Source organism: Peromyscus maniculatus, chromosome 9, assembly GCF_049852395.1.
Source record: "Peromyscus maniculatus bairdii isolate BWxNUB_F1_BW_parent chromosome 9, HU_Pman_BW_mat_3.1, whole genome shotgun sequence".
NCBI classification, from domain to species: domain Eukaryota; kingdom Metazoa; phylum Chordata; class Mammalia; order Rodentia; family Cricetidae; genus Peromyscus; species Peromyscus maniculatus.
Window position 1 is genome coordinate 64,325,957 of NC_134860.1, and position 15,031 is coordinate 64,340,987.

Genomic DNA, 15,031 nt, shown 5'->3' on the forward strand with positions numbered 1-15,031 from the left:
CTCCAGCCACTTGCTGCCATCCATCATCCATACCTTCGCTCAACTATCATAAACTCTCGTCCTCTGGAACCGTAAGTCCAAACAAACTCTTCCTACTATAAGCTGCCTTAGTCGTGGTATTTCATCACAGCAATAGTAAAGTAACTAAGATACATGTCCTAGGAGCTGTCCACCTTATTTATTTATTTTTAATTTTAATTTTCTTTTTGAGACGAATCTCTCATTGGCCTGGAACTCATAAAGTAGGCCATTCTTGTTGGTCACCAAGCCCCAGGAATCTGTTTCTGCTGCCCAATGGTTGTGATTCCAAACATACACCAAGGGCTCTGGCCACCCGCCGAGCTTTGGTATCTTCTGTTTTCCTCTCTGCCAGCTCGATGGTCCTTGTCATTTCACGTACCATTTTATGTACTGTGGCCAGGGAGAACATGGCTGACTTACCTTCACTGTCACATACCCATGGCTGACGTCATTTGGGTTGCAGGGCACTGGCAGAGGAGCCTCAGGGAACTGAAAGAATGATGGGCACAGTGTGAGATCCCCGATATCACCTCAGCCACCCCTCTTGAGTGAGTCGTCCTCATGAACCAAGCCCCTCCAGCTCGGGCATGGCTGGACTCCATCAGCTGTCTCAGTCCAATGGAGTCTTGTGACTGAGTTCTCTCCAGTGGAATGCAGACAGTAGTACACAGCCCCCTGGTTAAGCCAAGAAAACCCACACGTGACTCTCTACAGACCCTCACCTCCCATCCTTCAGCTGGGCATCCTGTGTGATTTTGGAAGCCTCCAGTAGGTGACAGTAGGGTCCTCTGTCATCCCAAGTCCCTAAATGACTGGCAGTGTTCCACAAAGGCCCTGAGGCTACCAAAGGAACATCAGATGAGCCATAAAAACGCAAGACTTATAATCTTTGTGGTTTCAGGCCATCCTCTGGAGAAGTCCTCAGATGGCCACCAGGCTCGGGCCAGGCACAGCTTCTGCCTCTCTGTGATGCCTCTGTCAGAAGGTCTCCCCTCAGTCAGCTGCAGCCCAGCTCTGTGGCTGTCTTCGGCTGTTCAAGTTCCCACCATATAGAGTCCCACAGACAGGGTGCTTTCAACAACAGACAGCTATCTCCTCAGTTTGGGAGGGATGGAAGTCTTGGATGAAGGTGTTAATTGGGCCAGTTTCTCCTGAGGCCTTGCTCTGTGTTTATAGATAGCTGTCTCCCTCTGTGTCCCCATGTGTCCCTCCGCGTGCCTGTGGCTTAGTTTCCACTTCTTACATGGAGACCAGTCATATCAGGCTGCCGTTTCCTCCTTCTGGTCTTCTGTTGCCTTAATCACCTCTTCCAAGGCCCCGTGTTCAAATCCAATCACATCCTGAGATACCGGGCCTTGCCATTTCAGTATATGAATCTCAGAGTGCCCATCCCTTTAACAGCCTGTGTCTTGGGCCTTGGCCTTGGCCTCTGGAGAGCTAAGAGGCTTCCCCTGACCTGTCTTTGGATAACATCTAGGTGAGGAGGAAAGTTTCAGAATACTCCCTTTTTTACCTTGCTGGTGCTGGTTCCCAAAGCATCAATAGCAGAGGATGAGCTACTGAGCGCATGCGCTGGTAAATCTCCTAATGCCTAAGCCCCGACTGGGCAGGCTGGCCATCCTTCACTGCTCTACTTGCCATCTCTAGTGCAGATGGGGCCACCTAAGAAAGCCGTCCTTCCTGACTCTGTTTTCTGTCACACACATGTGCCACCGAGCCCAGATTCCATGTGAGTGCCAGAGATCACAGTCAGTCCTCACACGTGCATGACAGACACTTTGCCGACTGAGCCACTGTCCAGCCTTTACGTGCCTTTCTCTTGTCTTAGTTTCCTGACTTACCAAAAGGTAATTTAAACTCTTGCTCACTGGCTTCATAGAAAGAAATGGATGGATGCTGGTCAGGGGCGTGGACTACCTGAACCACAGGCGATGGACTCCCGCTGCCCCAGAATCACTCACAGAGCAGCCAGGGAGCACCGTGGCCTCCTCACTGCCTTCTCCTACACCACAGAGGGATGTCAGGAAGCCAGACCCCACCCAGACCCAAGTTACCTGTGTCCCCGTGACCTTCTCCAATTCCCTCAGAGCAGTGTCTGTGTCACGGACCAGGATGGTGACCATCCCCATGTCACGGGCTGGCTTCAGATTACTCCCAAAGTCATCTAGAAAAACAATCTGGACCCAAACAGTATGAGTGTCAGCCAGAGGAAGCATCTTGTGTGAGGAGAACATTTTTAGAAGGAAACACCTGAGAGCAAGACCAGGGGAAGCTCTATGGTGAGGAGATGAAGGACGTGGTCCTCAGGGATGGGGGTCTAGGTTCTGTTCTAAGCATCTTGTGGTGAGGTGGGTCCAGCAGGAGGAAGGGACAGGACATGAAGGAGAGGGACCTTAGTCCAGTCAACCTTTAAGATGAGAGAAGGAGATCATAATACAATGTTTCAGCGTAGGGACTCTCAGGAGTCACTTACTGAACGGTGACAGGGTTCAAGGGGGACATGATGCTTGGACAGGGAGGCTATGGCCGAAGAAGACCCACTCCTGATCACCCTTTGGTGGGGTGACTCTCACTAGCTTTGTGTTCTTGACAAAGTCTCCCAGGGCCTCTGTTTCTTCATCCGTAAACATGGTAGCTGCTCTATCATCTAATGACATCAAGAGGCACACAACGGGCCACATCAGCGGAACATTCTAGACTGGGCTGTGGTCAAAAACATCTCTCTTGACACAAGAGGAATGGCCCTAGGACCACGCTGCCAGGCCTCAAGTGCACCCCAGCCTGTAAACTCAGTCAGTCCCTTGTTGCAAGATCTCTGTGATGCCCTGAAAGGGAGTGTCTACTTACCTCATTGGGTTTGGCCTTCAGGGTTTCCAGTACAAACTTGTAGATCTGAGGCTCAGGCTTGATCATCCCGACCTGACAGGACTCAATCAGGAAGTCGAAGTGCTGGCTCAGGTCACACATTATCTGCGCCAAGCTGCCTCTCTTGTCGCTGTCGTCCAGCCAGTTGTTGGTGATGATGCATGTTGTGAATCCTGAGCAGGGGTTTGCCAGGGAGAGGACCAGCTATAGAGAGCCATATTCTGAATGCCTCCAGAGGCCCCTGAGAATGGGGAAGTCCCTGCTGTGGCTCCTGCTCACTAACTTTAGTCTCTGTGTACAGAGATTTCATTAGAGAAAGTTGAGAAAGAATCATCCTTACCATGAGCACTGTCCTGAGAGCAAGCAAAGCATGGAGCCTTCTGAAGACCACTCTCCACCCCTTACCACTTAACAGCAGTATTTTGACACTGTCCGTTCATTTTCTAAGGGCATCTTAAATTCCATCAGCTCGTGTGCCCCTCTCCACTTCTGTGGCAGGCAGGGAAGATCTTCCTATCTGACATTGACAGACGGACATGGCACATGCTGCTCAGAACCCACAGTGGAATTCAGTGCTCCCACACAGTCCATACTAAAACTCTATACTGAAAACTCTATGTTTAAAAACTGTGGGGGTCTCTGCAACCACCAGGGTGGACAGAGTAACATGAGGCAAGAAGGAAATTCAGTTTAACATGACTCAGTAGCCTGTGTTGGTTCAAACTTCTAGAGTCTGATACCAGGCAGTTTATTTCAGTCATATTTAAGCACACTTTTGGAAAAGATTTCCTGATGATAATTAACTCAATGTATGTACAACAAAGTTTAAGACACATTTACATTGAAACTCTTTACCAAGGACATATGGCCTCTTCCCTAAAGATGAGTTCTGTTGACCCAGAAGCAATGCTCAAGAGAATGGGGTCAAGGGAGAATGACTGAGATAAACATAGTTGTCTGGGGGATTCAAATACGTCCTGGCCCTACAGACAGGTCACCAGGCTACTAACTACATCCACTCCCAGGCAGAAAACAGGTACACATCTTCCTTTGAGGAGCCAACCTTATGTGTTTAGCATTCCTGGTTCCCCTAATGCTTATGCGTGAGCACCAAGACCTTGTGCCCTCTGTTTAAAAAACAAACAAACAAACAAACCCAAATACCTGCCATGACCATCAAGAACTGAATTCCCATTTCAAGACTAGAGAAATAAAGATAGAGATGATATTCTCTCCTGGCTCTATCTACTTGGCCAGCCACGGCAAGAAACAGGAGAGAATGGAAATGAGATAGATGAGCTTATGGTGAGTGAAGAGCTATGGGTGTGGGATGGGCTAAGGCTTGAATGTGTTTCCTAAAAGCTTGTGCTGTAAACTTAATTCCTACTATCATAGTGTTAGTGGGCAGAGGTCTAGCAAAATGAGGGGCCATGAGAACTCTGCCTTCATGAAGGAAATCAGTGCTTATTGTAAAATAATGGGAGCTGCAGGCCGAATATCTTGTCTTTCCGGCATCCACACTCTATTCTGCCCTCCCCTTTTCCAATATGATGAAATAAAGCATGAAGACCTTCACGGACAAAGGCCTCTCAATCTTGTGCTCCTTTATAAACTCTCTAGTCTCAGGCCTTTTGTTAGAGCAGCATAGATGGACTAAGTTAGATGGATTGACCACAATGATGTGTCTGATGCTGATGGTTTCATTGATGCCCATGAAGAAGAGGCAGGCACTAAAATAAAATGCCTTCCAATGGATGAATGTGACTGTGTATCTTAGACCACATGGCATCATCTCAACTCACACCAGCTCATAGCGTCACTTTGACACCTGAAGACTGGAAAAATCAGAGTTGCTTAAGCCCTTGTTTTAAAATCTATGACAGCTGGTGGAGACCCATGAACTGTGTACTAGTGGCCGTGGAGCCCCCATGGGACTGGACTAGGCCCTCTGGATACGGGAGACAGTTGTTTAGCTAGAACTGTTTGGGGGACACCCGGGCGGGGGGATCGGGATCCATCCCTGGTGCATGCGCAGGCTTTTGGGAGCCCGGTGCCTGCAGTGTGACACCTTGTACAGCCTTGGTGCTGTGGGGAGGGGCTTGGACCTGCCTCGGCTCCGTGTGCCGGGCTCTGCTGACTCCCCATGGGAGACCTTGATTTGGAGGATGTGGGATGTGGGGTGGCTTGGGAAGGAGGGCTGGGGGGTGGGAGGAGGGAGGAGGTGGGATCTGTGGGTGGTATGTAGGGTGAGTAGAAAATTTCTTAATTAAAAAAGATGTGAAAAAAATACAAAGCCGCCCAATGGTTAAGGTTGGTTGTTGACTAAAGATGATGATTAACTCCTTGTACCCATTCCTGCTCCCAATCTCCTGATACAAGAAACTGGTGATAAACAGGTATACATCCTAAAGATCTAAAGTACAGCTGACTGACTGTCTTTCATGTACAAAAGTTTAGGTTTGTGGTTCCTCTAGGGTTCTTTGTAAGATTAACTTTCTAGCTAAACAGTAGAATGATTGATTCTTTCTTGGTAGTCTGGTATATGCCCTGTCAGCAAGGAATTTGTCTATGAAAAGATGCTTTCTGTCTGCTCATGCTCTGTTGATCTGCAATAAGTTACTTAGACATAAATGTATATGGGATATTGGGATGACTTTGTTTTTAATCATGTAAGGGAGATGATGAAAAACATTTTACCTTTACTCTGAAGGAATTTAGCAAAATCACTGTATGGGATAGAAATTAGAATGTCATTGGCCCACCAGATTTTATGAATGTGTGAGTGAAATAAACCCTTTTCTTCCAAAAAAAAATGGTAGTCCATTAAAATTTTATAAAACACTGATCACAAATTATATCCAAAATGCCATTCAGTCAGTCAGTTTCAATGTTTAATCCCAATTATTTGCAGTGGTCTTTTAGATAAAGAATATTAGAAACATTAGCCACATTAAAAGACATAAGAAAAAAATAAAATCTGTGACAGAAGTTTGGTCATTTGAATAATTACTGATAGTAATTAGCACCAATAAAAGGACAGAATTTTGTTCATAAAGCAGTTACTGATAATTGCTTTATTATATAAAATTATATCATTTCCCTGGGGATCCTAACAGTACAGAGTTTTCTCATGTAGTAAAGCTGGTTCTAGGGGCTTGCTTTAAAGAGTGTGTCAGACCTTGAGTCTGTGACCAAGAGTCTGTGACCTTGAGACATACTTAGTTGTATTCTGCCCTCAGTTTCCCAAGGGCTTTGGTATATTAGGCCAAACATGGGATGGGCAGCATAGAGACTCTTACCTTTCTTCTTGAGAGCAATAGCTGCCTGGAGCATGGGGCGGTTGATCCTTCTTGCTGCCATGGCTTGGCTGAATATTTGGCTTATGGAGAAATTCTCAGGCAGGCTGGTTCCAGAGGCTTTGGAGTGATTCCTGCAGCTTTCTTCCATGAGTGGTGCCCACTATAAAGCAAACAGATGTGGGAGGTAAGAGGGTCCATGCTTGGAACCTGGGAGAAGGTGTAGCAGCACCACTAAGTTTGAATGTGTGTGTCCCATCCCTGGAAACAAGCTCCCTGGGAGAAAAGGGTAAAGGTGAGCCACACTAGAATAACAGATGCTGGGAGCTCAGAAGCAGGGTAAATCCCTTCCCCACAATTCTGAAGTCTGTGAAGGTCAAAGTCAAGATGCAGACAGGATGGTGTCTGTTTCGTAGATGGTAATGCTCACTCACTTTCCTCAAAGGGAAGAACCTAACTAATCCTCTAGGTCCCTTTCCCAAAGACTCTAATCTCATTCTGAAAGGCTGTACTCTCCTGACTTAGTTCCTTCCTGAAGGCTCCACAGCCTAAGGCCCTGGGTCAGAAGGTTAACATTTCAATTGGAGAAGGGTTACTGTTGTGGAATATTACATTAACTAGACAAAGGTGTGTTTTGTCTAGTTAATGTAATGTAAAAAGCATTTGTCTGTGCTGGGGAGTATTACTTTAACTGTGTAAAGGTCTTTTACATTTGTTTATGCTGCATTTAATTATGTAAAGATGTGTTACTGTTTCACCTTCCCTGTCTAAGGCACCTATTGGTCTAATACAAAGCTGAATGGCCAATAGCTAGGCAGGAGAGGGATAGATGGGGCTGACAGGCAGATAGAATAAGTAGGAGGAGAAATTTAGGTTTGAGAGAGAGAGAGAGAGAGAGAAGAAGAAGAAGAAGAAGAAGAAGAAGAAGAAGAAGAAGAAGAAGAAGAAGAAGAAGAAGAAGAAGAAGAAAAAGAAGAAGAGGAGGAGGAGGAGGAGGAGACTGAGGGAGAAAGAGAGGGACACATCCAGAGCCAGAAACCAGGCAGCTGCCAGCCAGACAGACACTGGAGATAAGAGGAAAGTAGGACATACAGAAAGAAAGGAAGGTAAAAAGCCCCAAGGCAAACGGTAGATAAAGAGAAATAGGTTAATTTAACTTAGAAGAGCTAGCCAGAAACAAGCCTAAGCTAGGCTGAGCATTCATAACTGATAAGAAGTCTCTGTGTCATAATTTGAGAGCTGGTTGGTGGCCCAAAAGAAAGCCTGCATCATGATCTTGATGCCCCTTGCTAATAGAATCCCTCTTTCCTCTCTTCGACTGTACTCCTGGACCTCGGCCTGGTGCTTGGCTGTGAATCTCTGTGGGTCTCTGCATCAAGCTAGTGGGAACTCATGAACTTTAAACCAACAGCTGTGGAGCCTCCATGGGATTGGACCAGGCCCTCTGCATAAGCAAGACAGTTGTGTAGCTTGGTCTGCTTAAGGAGCCCCCTGGCAGTAGGATCAGGATCTATCCCTGGTGCATGAGCTGGCTCTTTGGAGCCTATTACCTCTGGTGGGACACCTTGCACAGCCTTGATAAAGGGGGAGGGGCTCGGACCTGCCTCAACTGAATATACCAGGCTCTGCTGACTCCCCATGGGAGGCCTTACCTTTCCAGAGATAAGGATGCCCAACACTATGGAGCTGTCCAGTCTTGGGCAGCTAAATAAATATTTTCCTTCATAAGTTAATTTCCTCAGACATTTTATTCTAGTGACATAATGTACATAGACAGAGGGAAAACCATGTATTGACACAATGAGAACTGGCTGTGGGCAAGAGAAACCTCAGAAGAAACCAATCCCTCTGAGACTGTAATCTAGAACTTGCAGTTTCTGTTTAAGCTACTCAGCCTGTGGTGTTTTACCATGGTGGCTTACAATGGACTAAATCCCACTACAGATGACTATGCTGAAGCCCTAACCCTCAGTGTGTATTATCTGGAGGTGGGGGCTTTGGGAGATGGCTGAGTCATGAGAGTGGATTCACCATGCATGGAACTAGAATCTTTATAAAAAGACAGGAGAGCATGCTTTGTCTCCTACGAGGATACAGGAGGAAGAGGGCTGACTGGAATCCAGGAGGAGTACCCTCCCTAGACACTTTTGGGTTCTCTAGCCTACAGAAGAGTGAGAAACCAATGCCTGATATTTGTATCACCCAGCTTTCTGTAGTATCTTTACAATAGCAGCCTAAGCTTAGACAAAGCCCGAGCAAAGCTCGCTGCAGAATGGATCATAGCACACAGACCCCACTGTAACCCTATTCGTAAGACTCTCCAACTAAAAGCTACCCAGAAGCCCATCAGTCTCAAGATACACAGAGCACGGTGCATTCATACAGTGGACCCCCAGGAGCCATAAGAACAAACTATTGCTAATGCCTGCAATAGCATCTATGAACACCACATACACAAAGCCAAGCACAAGACACCAAACAGGAAAGCTCCCCTTCTACAAATGCTAACACAGGCAAGAATGATGGAGATTAAGGATGAGTCAGCAGTTGTTTATGGGAAGGTCATGTCCACAGGAACATGGAGGGAGGGTCCCCTCATGCTTGCCGTGTTTTTTGACCTGGTGCTCAGACGCGAGTGTGTTCAGTTTGGAAATCTCGTCCAGATCTATACTGTGTGCACCCTTCTGTTTTTATCCTGCACAAAAATGGAGTGAAGAGTCAAAGTTCGCTTCTGTGTTGGCTAGTTTTTTTGTCAACTTGAGACAAACCAGATGGTCTGGGAAGAAGGAACCTCAGTAAGAAAATCCCTCCATCAGGCTGGCCTGTGGACACATCTGTGGGGCATATTTTGATTGATGTGAGAGAGTCCTGCCCACTGCAGGCAGTGCCCCCTTGTGGTGGTATTGTGTTCCCCAAGATATTGTGCACCCTAATAAACTTATCTGGGGTCAGAGACAGAACAGCCACTAGATACAAAGGCTAGAAAATGGTGGCACTCACACCTTTAATCCTAGCATTCCAGAGACAGAAATCCCTCTGGATCTCTGTGAGTTCAAGGCCACATTGGAAACAGCCTGGCATGGTGACTCACAACTTTAATCCTAGAAATTGAGCCTTTAATCCCAGGAAGTGGTGGTAGAAAGCAGAAAGGTATATAAGGCGTGAGGACCAGAAACTAGAAGCATTTGGCTGGTTAAGCTTTTAGGTTTTGAGCAGCACAGTTCAGCTGAGAGCCATTCAGATATGAAGACACAGAGGCTTCCAGTCTGAGGAAACAGGATCAGCTGAGAAGTTGGCCAGGTGAGGTTAGCTGTGGCTTGTTCTGTCTCTCTGATCTTCCAGCATTCACCCCAATAACTAGCCTCAGGTTTGATTTTATTAATAAGAACTTGTAAGATTCCTGCTACACCCCCTCTGCACAGGTGGTCCTAGGTCTGCAGGAAAGGTAGCTGTGTAAGCCCGGAGAACAAGTCCATAAGCAGCACTCCCTCATAGTCTCTGCTTCAGTTCCTAACTGTGCTTGAGTTTCTGCCCTGGACTTTACCTCAGTGAGGGACTGTTACCCGTAAGCCAAATAAACCCTTTCTTCCCCAAATTGCTTTTAGTCATGGTGTTTATCCCAGTAATAGAAAGCGAAGCAGGACAGCTTGCAAAGGTAAGTTTTTAAAAGACGATTCATGCTTTAGGCATCTTTGTCCTGGTATAATTCACTTTCTCAGACTTCTAACCCAATGACTTTCTAGATTAGCAGAAACCGCTCAGGAGGTCTGACTCACATGCAGGTCATACCGCTTGCCAGAAATTCACTCTAAAACCAGCCCATGTCACTGGAGATACACAGCATCCCTCCTCATCCTGAACAATACTGCTGAAGGCGGTTTTTACTGTTAAAGTTTCAGAGAAAGTTGTTCCCCATAGCATTGACACAACTGCCCTTCACTGTTTGTCGTGGTGTGTGTGTGTGTGTGTGTGTGTGTGTGTGTGTGTGTATGTGTGTGTATGATAAAGTGACTACAATGTTGTCAGGATTACCACATAAGGGTGAGAATTTTCTTTCTCTCTCTCTTTCTTTCTTTTTTATTAATTTGGAAGTTCTCAGACATGGGTTTCATTATGGGGTTTTCATAATGCTCTGTGTGTTTTCTAAAATTCCATTTTTTAAATTTCATATTAGAGTACTGTATTTACAGCATTTCCATGCCCCTCACTCCTCCAACTCTTCCTGCTTCTTCCATTCCCTCTAATTTAGCATAGCTTGTTTATATGTGTGTGTATCTGTACGTATGTTTAGGGCTGACCACCAGAGATTGGATAATCTATGAGGGGCCTCCTCTCAGGAAAAAAACTGATTCTCCCTCTCTCGGCAGCTATTAATTGTGTATAGTTTTTCATCTAGGGGTGGGGTCTTGTGAGATTTGCCTCATCCACATTGGCACATCAACAATGATAGCATTGCCATGGTCTTGTTCAGGCCGCACGTTGAGACGTCATGCCTGCAGCTTCCCTGTCGTATATAGACGACACTATCTTGCGGCAGACACCCTGGTCCTCTGTCTCTTATGATCTTTGTTTTTAACAAGGTGGTCCTCAAATACTCTGTTAGGAGAATAAGTTTCTATGAAAATAGAGTTTTTCAAAAAGTAGATTTAAAAAAGATCTGTGGTCTTATAACCAGATTCTTTATAGACATACTAATGGAGAATCCAAATGGTATTATCTCCTGACTACCTTATTAGAAAGTAATTGAGAGTTCATTACCAGGACCAACTCTTTTGCTGAGCACTGACTGAGTGAAACACTGCACTAAGCATTCCCAGGCATCACAGCCACTCAGACACAGGTGGTGTCATCACCCACCTTACTGATAACACAATGGAGCTTTTGAGAGGTTAAGTAACTTGCTGTGCTCTTGATATGTAAGTGGGGTCTATAGATTCAAACCCAGTCCCATACTCCGAAGTCCCCTGCTCTACAGTTGTTGAGTTAATGGTTCCAGTGGCCCTGTCTTGAAATGTCCTCAGGGCTTAAAATGTCCCTCAGGTTGACCCAGACAGACGACAACCCAGTCCTAAACACACCATCCAGTGTCTTGCTGCTTTGTAAATTATGGGGGGTAAAGGTGCATGACTCAAGAAGACATGATCTTGTCCACAGCGAGTTGAAGGTCAGAGTGGAAAGGTAATAAAGTAGAGAACCTCCCCGAGGGATCCACATAGTGTCTCCTCACCTGGGAAAATGTGATCTTCCCTTTCATGAGTTGCTCATTGGGTCCCTCTGGACATTCCTTCTGGAAAGCATTGGTCAGGAAGCCTCTGGAAGACATAAGGAACATCACCATCACCAGCTTTCTGATGGCTTCATCATATGTCCCATGGCAGGGACAGACAAACTGTTGCCGGAAAGGACAGGAATATGTAAGCCAAGACCAAGTTTGTCCACATGAAGCTCACATTCTTCAAAAGGAACACTTTTTTTCCTGGTATTTATTATGCACATAGTTTCCATTTTATCTTAATCTCTGATTTCTAAAAATATTTCCCATGTTAAGGACTGAAATATCTCTCCTTCAAAATCCCCACACTGAAGTTCTACCTTCCAGTACTTCACAATGGGGCTATATTTGGAGATGGGATCTTTAAAATGATAATGAAGTTAATGAGATCCTAATTTAACACAACTGGTATTCTAATAAAAAGAGGCTATTTAAACACAGACACACAGAGAGCACAGGACATGGTTGGACACACAGGGATGGTGCTAGCCTCAAGTCAAGGAGAGATTTGTTGGAGGAAACCAACTGTCACAAATACAGTATGCTATTTGGATTAAGAATCTGTGGTTTCTGGTCAGCTGGGACTGAAGAATCAGATGTGGTTAACAAGAGACCAGAATCACTGAGGTTAAGTCTTTGGGAAGGTACTTCATCAGGGTCAGCACTCAGAAGCTTTGGTAGGGGGCAGGGAAGGGCAAGGCTGCATCTCAAACTGGCAGCCAAGCTTGGCAATGCATAAGAGTCTCCCAGATGGTATTAGTTTTGATGCCATGAAAGCTGCAGGATTAAAGGGGTCACAGAAAACAACTGAGCTTCAGTACTGTGTGGCAGGGTCAGTAGAGAGACCAGCCTCTGTTGTAGCGGAGACCTCAACATAATAGAAGTACCAGGACCATGGTACATCAACCTAGGACAGTGATAGGGGTGGAGTGGAGCCACCTGAGTCTATGAGACACACTGTGCTGCAGCTGGCGGCCCTGGGAAAGTAGAGTGTTGAAGCCTTTGGGAGCCCAGAAGATCATGAGTGAGTCCCAGATGTCAGGCACTAAGCTATTTACACTGCTGGGGTTTGTGTTTTCTTTGATCTGATGGTTACTGTACTCTGGTTCTTCTCTCTAGGAATAAGAAAACATGTAACTTGTTCTTAACTTTACAGGAGCTCACAGTTAAGAAGCTTTTGATTTTTAAAGAGATCTTGAACTTTTAAGTGTTGAAAAATTTTAAAGACCTTTGCTGTGGAATAATCCTATACACTGTGAAAATGTGTTGCTCTCATTGTTAATAAAAAGCTGATTGGCCTGTAGTTAGGCAGGGAATATAGGTGGGACAACAAACTAAAGATGCTGGGATAAAGAAGGGTGGAGTAAGAGGAGTTGTCAGGAGCCACGGAGGGAGCAGGACATGCTGGAGGACAGGTAAAGGCACGAGTCATGTGGCAGAATGTAGACTAATAGAAATGGGTTAATTTAAGTTGTAAGAGCTAGTTAGTAATAAGCCTGAGCTATCAGCCAAGCGTTTATAATTAATATTAAGCCTCTGTGTGTTTATTTGGGAACAGCTGGCAGGACAGAAACTTCCACTTATAGACTATGGGACTTTTAAAAGTCAGACTACATTTTCTACTGTAATATAAACATGGAGATCTTGGGTACGAGCAATGAAATGGGTATTACTTAAAGTGACATGCTTGTGTATCAACATTGACATGGGGTAGACTGTCCTGTCATAATTATTATTTTTTTGTCAAGTTGGCACAAATCTAGACACATTTGGGTAGAGAACATTTCAGCTGAGGAATTGTCTCCATCAGACTGACTTGCAGCCACGTCTGTGGAACATTTTCTTGATGATTGATTGATGTGTGAGAGTACAGCCTACTGTGGGCAGAGCCATCCCTGGGTTGTACAATCACAGTAGCTGAGAAAGTCGAGAACAGCGAGCCAGTAAGCAGCATTCCTCCATTGTTTCTGCTGCAGTGCCTGCCTCCAGGTTCCTGCTTTGAGTCCTGCCCTGGCTCCCCTAGTTGAGGAGCTGTAACCTGTCAGTCAAACAAACTCTTTCCTCCCCAGGTTGCTTGTTGCCATGGTGTTTATCACAGCAAAAGACAAGCAACGGGAAGATCAACTTTGCTGAAACTTGATCGGGGGTGCAGTTAGATGCCAGAAGCTTTTATTAGACACCTAAGGTGTGCAAGGCTGTGTGCTACAACTTGTGGTGTAAAAGATGGGGAAAACAACCATCCCATCCTTAGGAGACTCACATTGACAAGTAAGCAGATAGTTGTAGTATAAGAGTGAGACAGGGAAACCAAGGAGATTACTTGTTTCTGCCTGGAAAATGGGGATCGACGACAGAAGAACACATAGGGATAGCATGGTTGCAAGAGGACATTGTTACATTTATACAGCAAGAGCAGGCAGGGATTATTTTGAAGGAGAAGCAATTTGACATAACAAGAGTATTCTTGCCGTTGCAAAACACGCATCTAATTTTATCACATTTATTTATGTATATGTGTGTACACATGCACACACACACACATGCCACAGTGCACATGTATGGGTCAGAGGGCAACCCGAGGGGGTCAGTTCTCTCCCTCCACCATATGGGCCCTGGAGATCGAATTCAGGTGGCTGTGTTTGGCAGCAAGCACCTCCGCCAGCTTAGCCCTCTTGCTGGCCCCTGAGAACCGTATTTTAAGAATGCTTCATAAAGGCAGTGAAGAATGAAAGGGCTGTGACAGAAAACAAAACCAGCGAAGCAAGAGGGGCAGGAGAGCACCAGCTGCTCCTCCAGAGGACCTGGGTTAGATTCTCAGCACCCACACGATGGCTCAGAACCATCTGGAAATCCAGTTCTAAAGGATCTGACACCCTCTTCTGGCTTCCATGGGCACCAGGCATACACATGGTACAGAGATACACACACCGACAAAACACCCCGCCCCCCCAGACACACAACGAAAACAAAGCACGAACAAATAACAAGAGACACAGGAAAATTTCCAAGAGCTTTGTACTTCTCAGGGCACTGCTTCAGCCTGAGCTTCGGTCCCTTGTGCGGGCGGAGTTGTTCTAGAAGCCAGAAAGCGTGCTGAAAACACCCAGTGCGTGGAAGATGCTTTCCCGTCACTTTCCGGGCTCACACATCTGATGGGTGGACAGACTCAGAGTCTGCACTCTGACTTCCTGTGCTCAGCTAGTTTGCCGAAGTCTATACAATGGCACCTGAAAACAACTCCAACCCTGGTCACAAAGGAACTGGGTGAGGCTACCATCAGATGAGCATACTCTGGAGACATGAAGAACTTCTGTAAACAATGAATGGCATGCATCAAGAACATGGCTGCCCATCCACTCTACATATAAGCTAATTTAATCTTCACCCAAAATTCCTAGTGAAAGGCAATGTCTTACTTTACAGGACAGATGACTAAAAAGACAGGTGAAGCATGCACACACTTGTGCACCTACACACCAAACATCCATCCCTACCCTCACATAAAAATGGAGTGGACACACACACTTCTTGGAACAAGCTCATCATTCCTTCCTCGTGGCTCCTATCGGGCAAGCTG

General features: G+C 45.8%; 1 protein-coding gene across 1 annotated transcript in view; it reads right to left on the reverse strand.

The window, feature by feature from the left end:
- Ephx2 (epoxide hydrolase 2) overlaps nucleotides 1-15,031 on the reverse strand; it is a 39,365-nt gene that overhangs the window by 22,589 nt on the left and 1,745 nt on the right. Inside the window, exons 2-6 of the mRNA XM_006988769.4 lie at nucleotides 11,410-11,494; nucleotides 6,186-6,345; nucleotides 2,869-3,059; nucleotides 2,076-2,198; nucleotides 442-510 (exon numbers count right to left, since the gene is read on the reverse strand). Of these exons, the coding sequence (XP_006988831.1) occupies nucleotides 442-510; nucleotides 2,076-2,198; nucleotides 2,869-3,059; nucleotides 6,186-6,345; nucleotides 11,410-11,494 (628 nt within the window). The remainder of the gene's footprint in view (nucleotides 1-441; nucleotides 511-2,075; nucleotides 2,199-2,868; nucleotides 3,060-6,185; nucleotides 6,346-11,409; nucleotides 11,495-15,031) is intronic.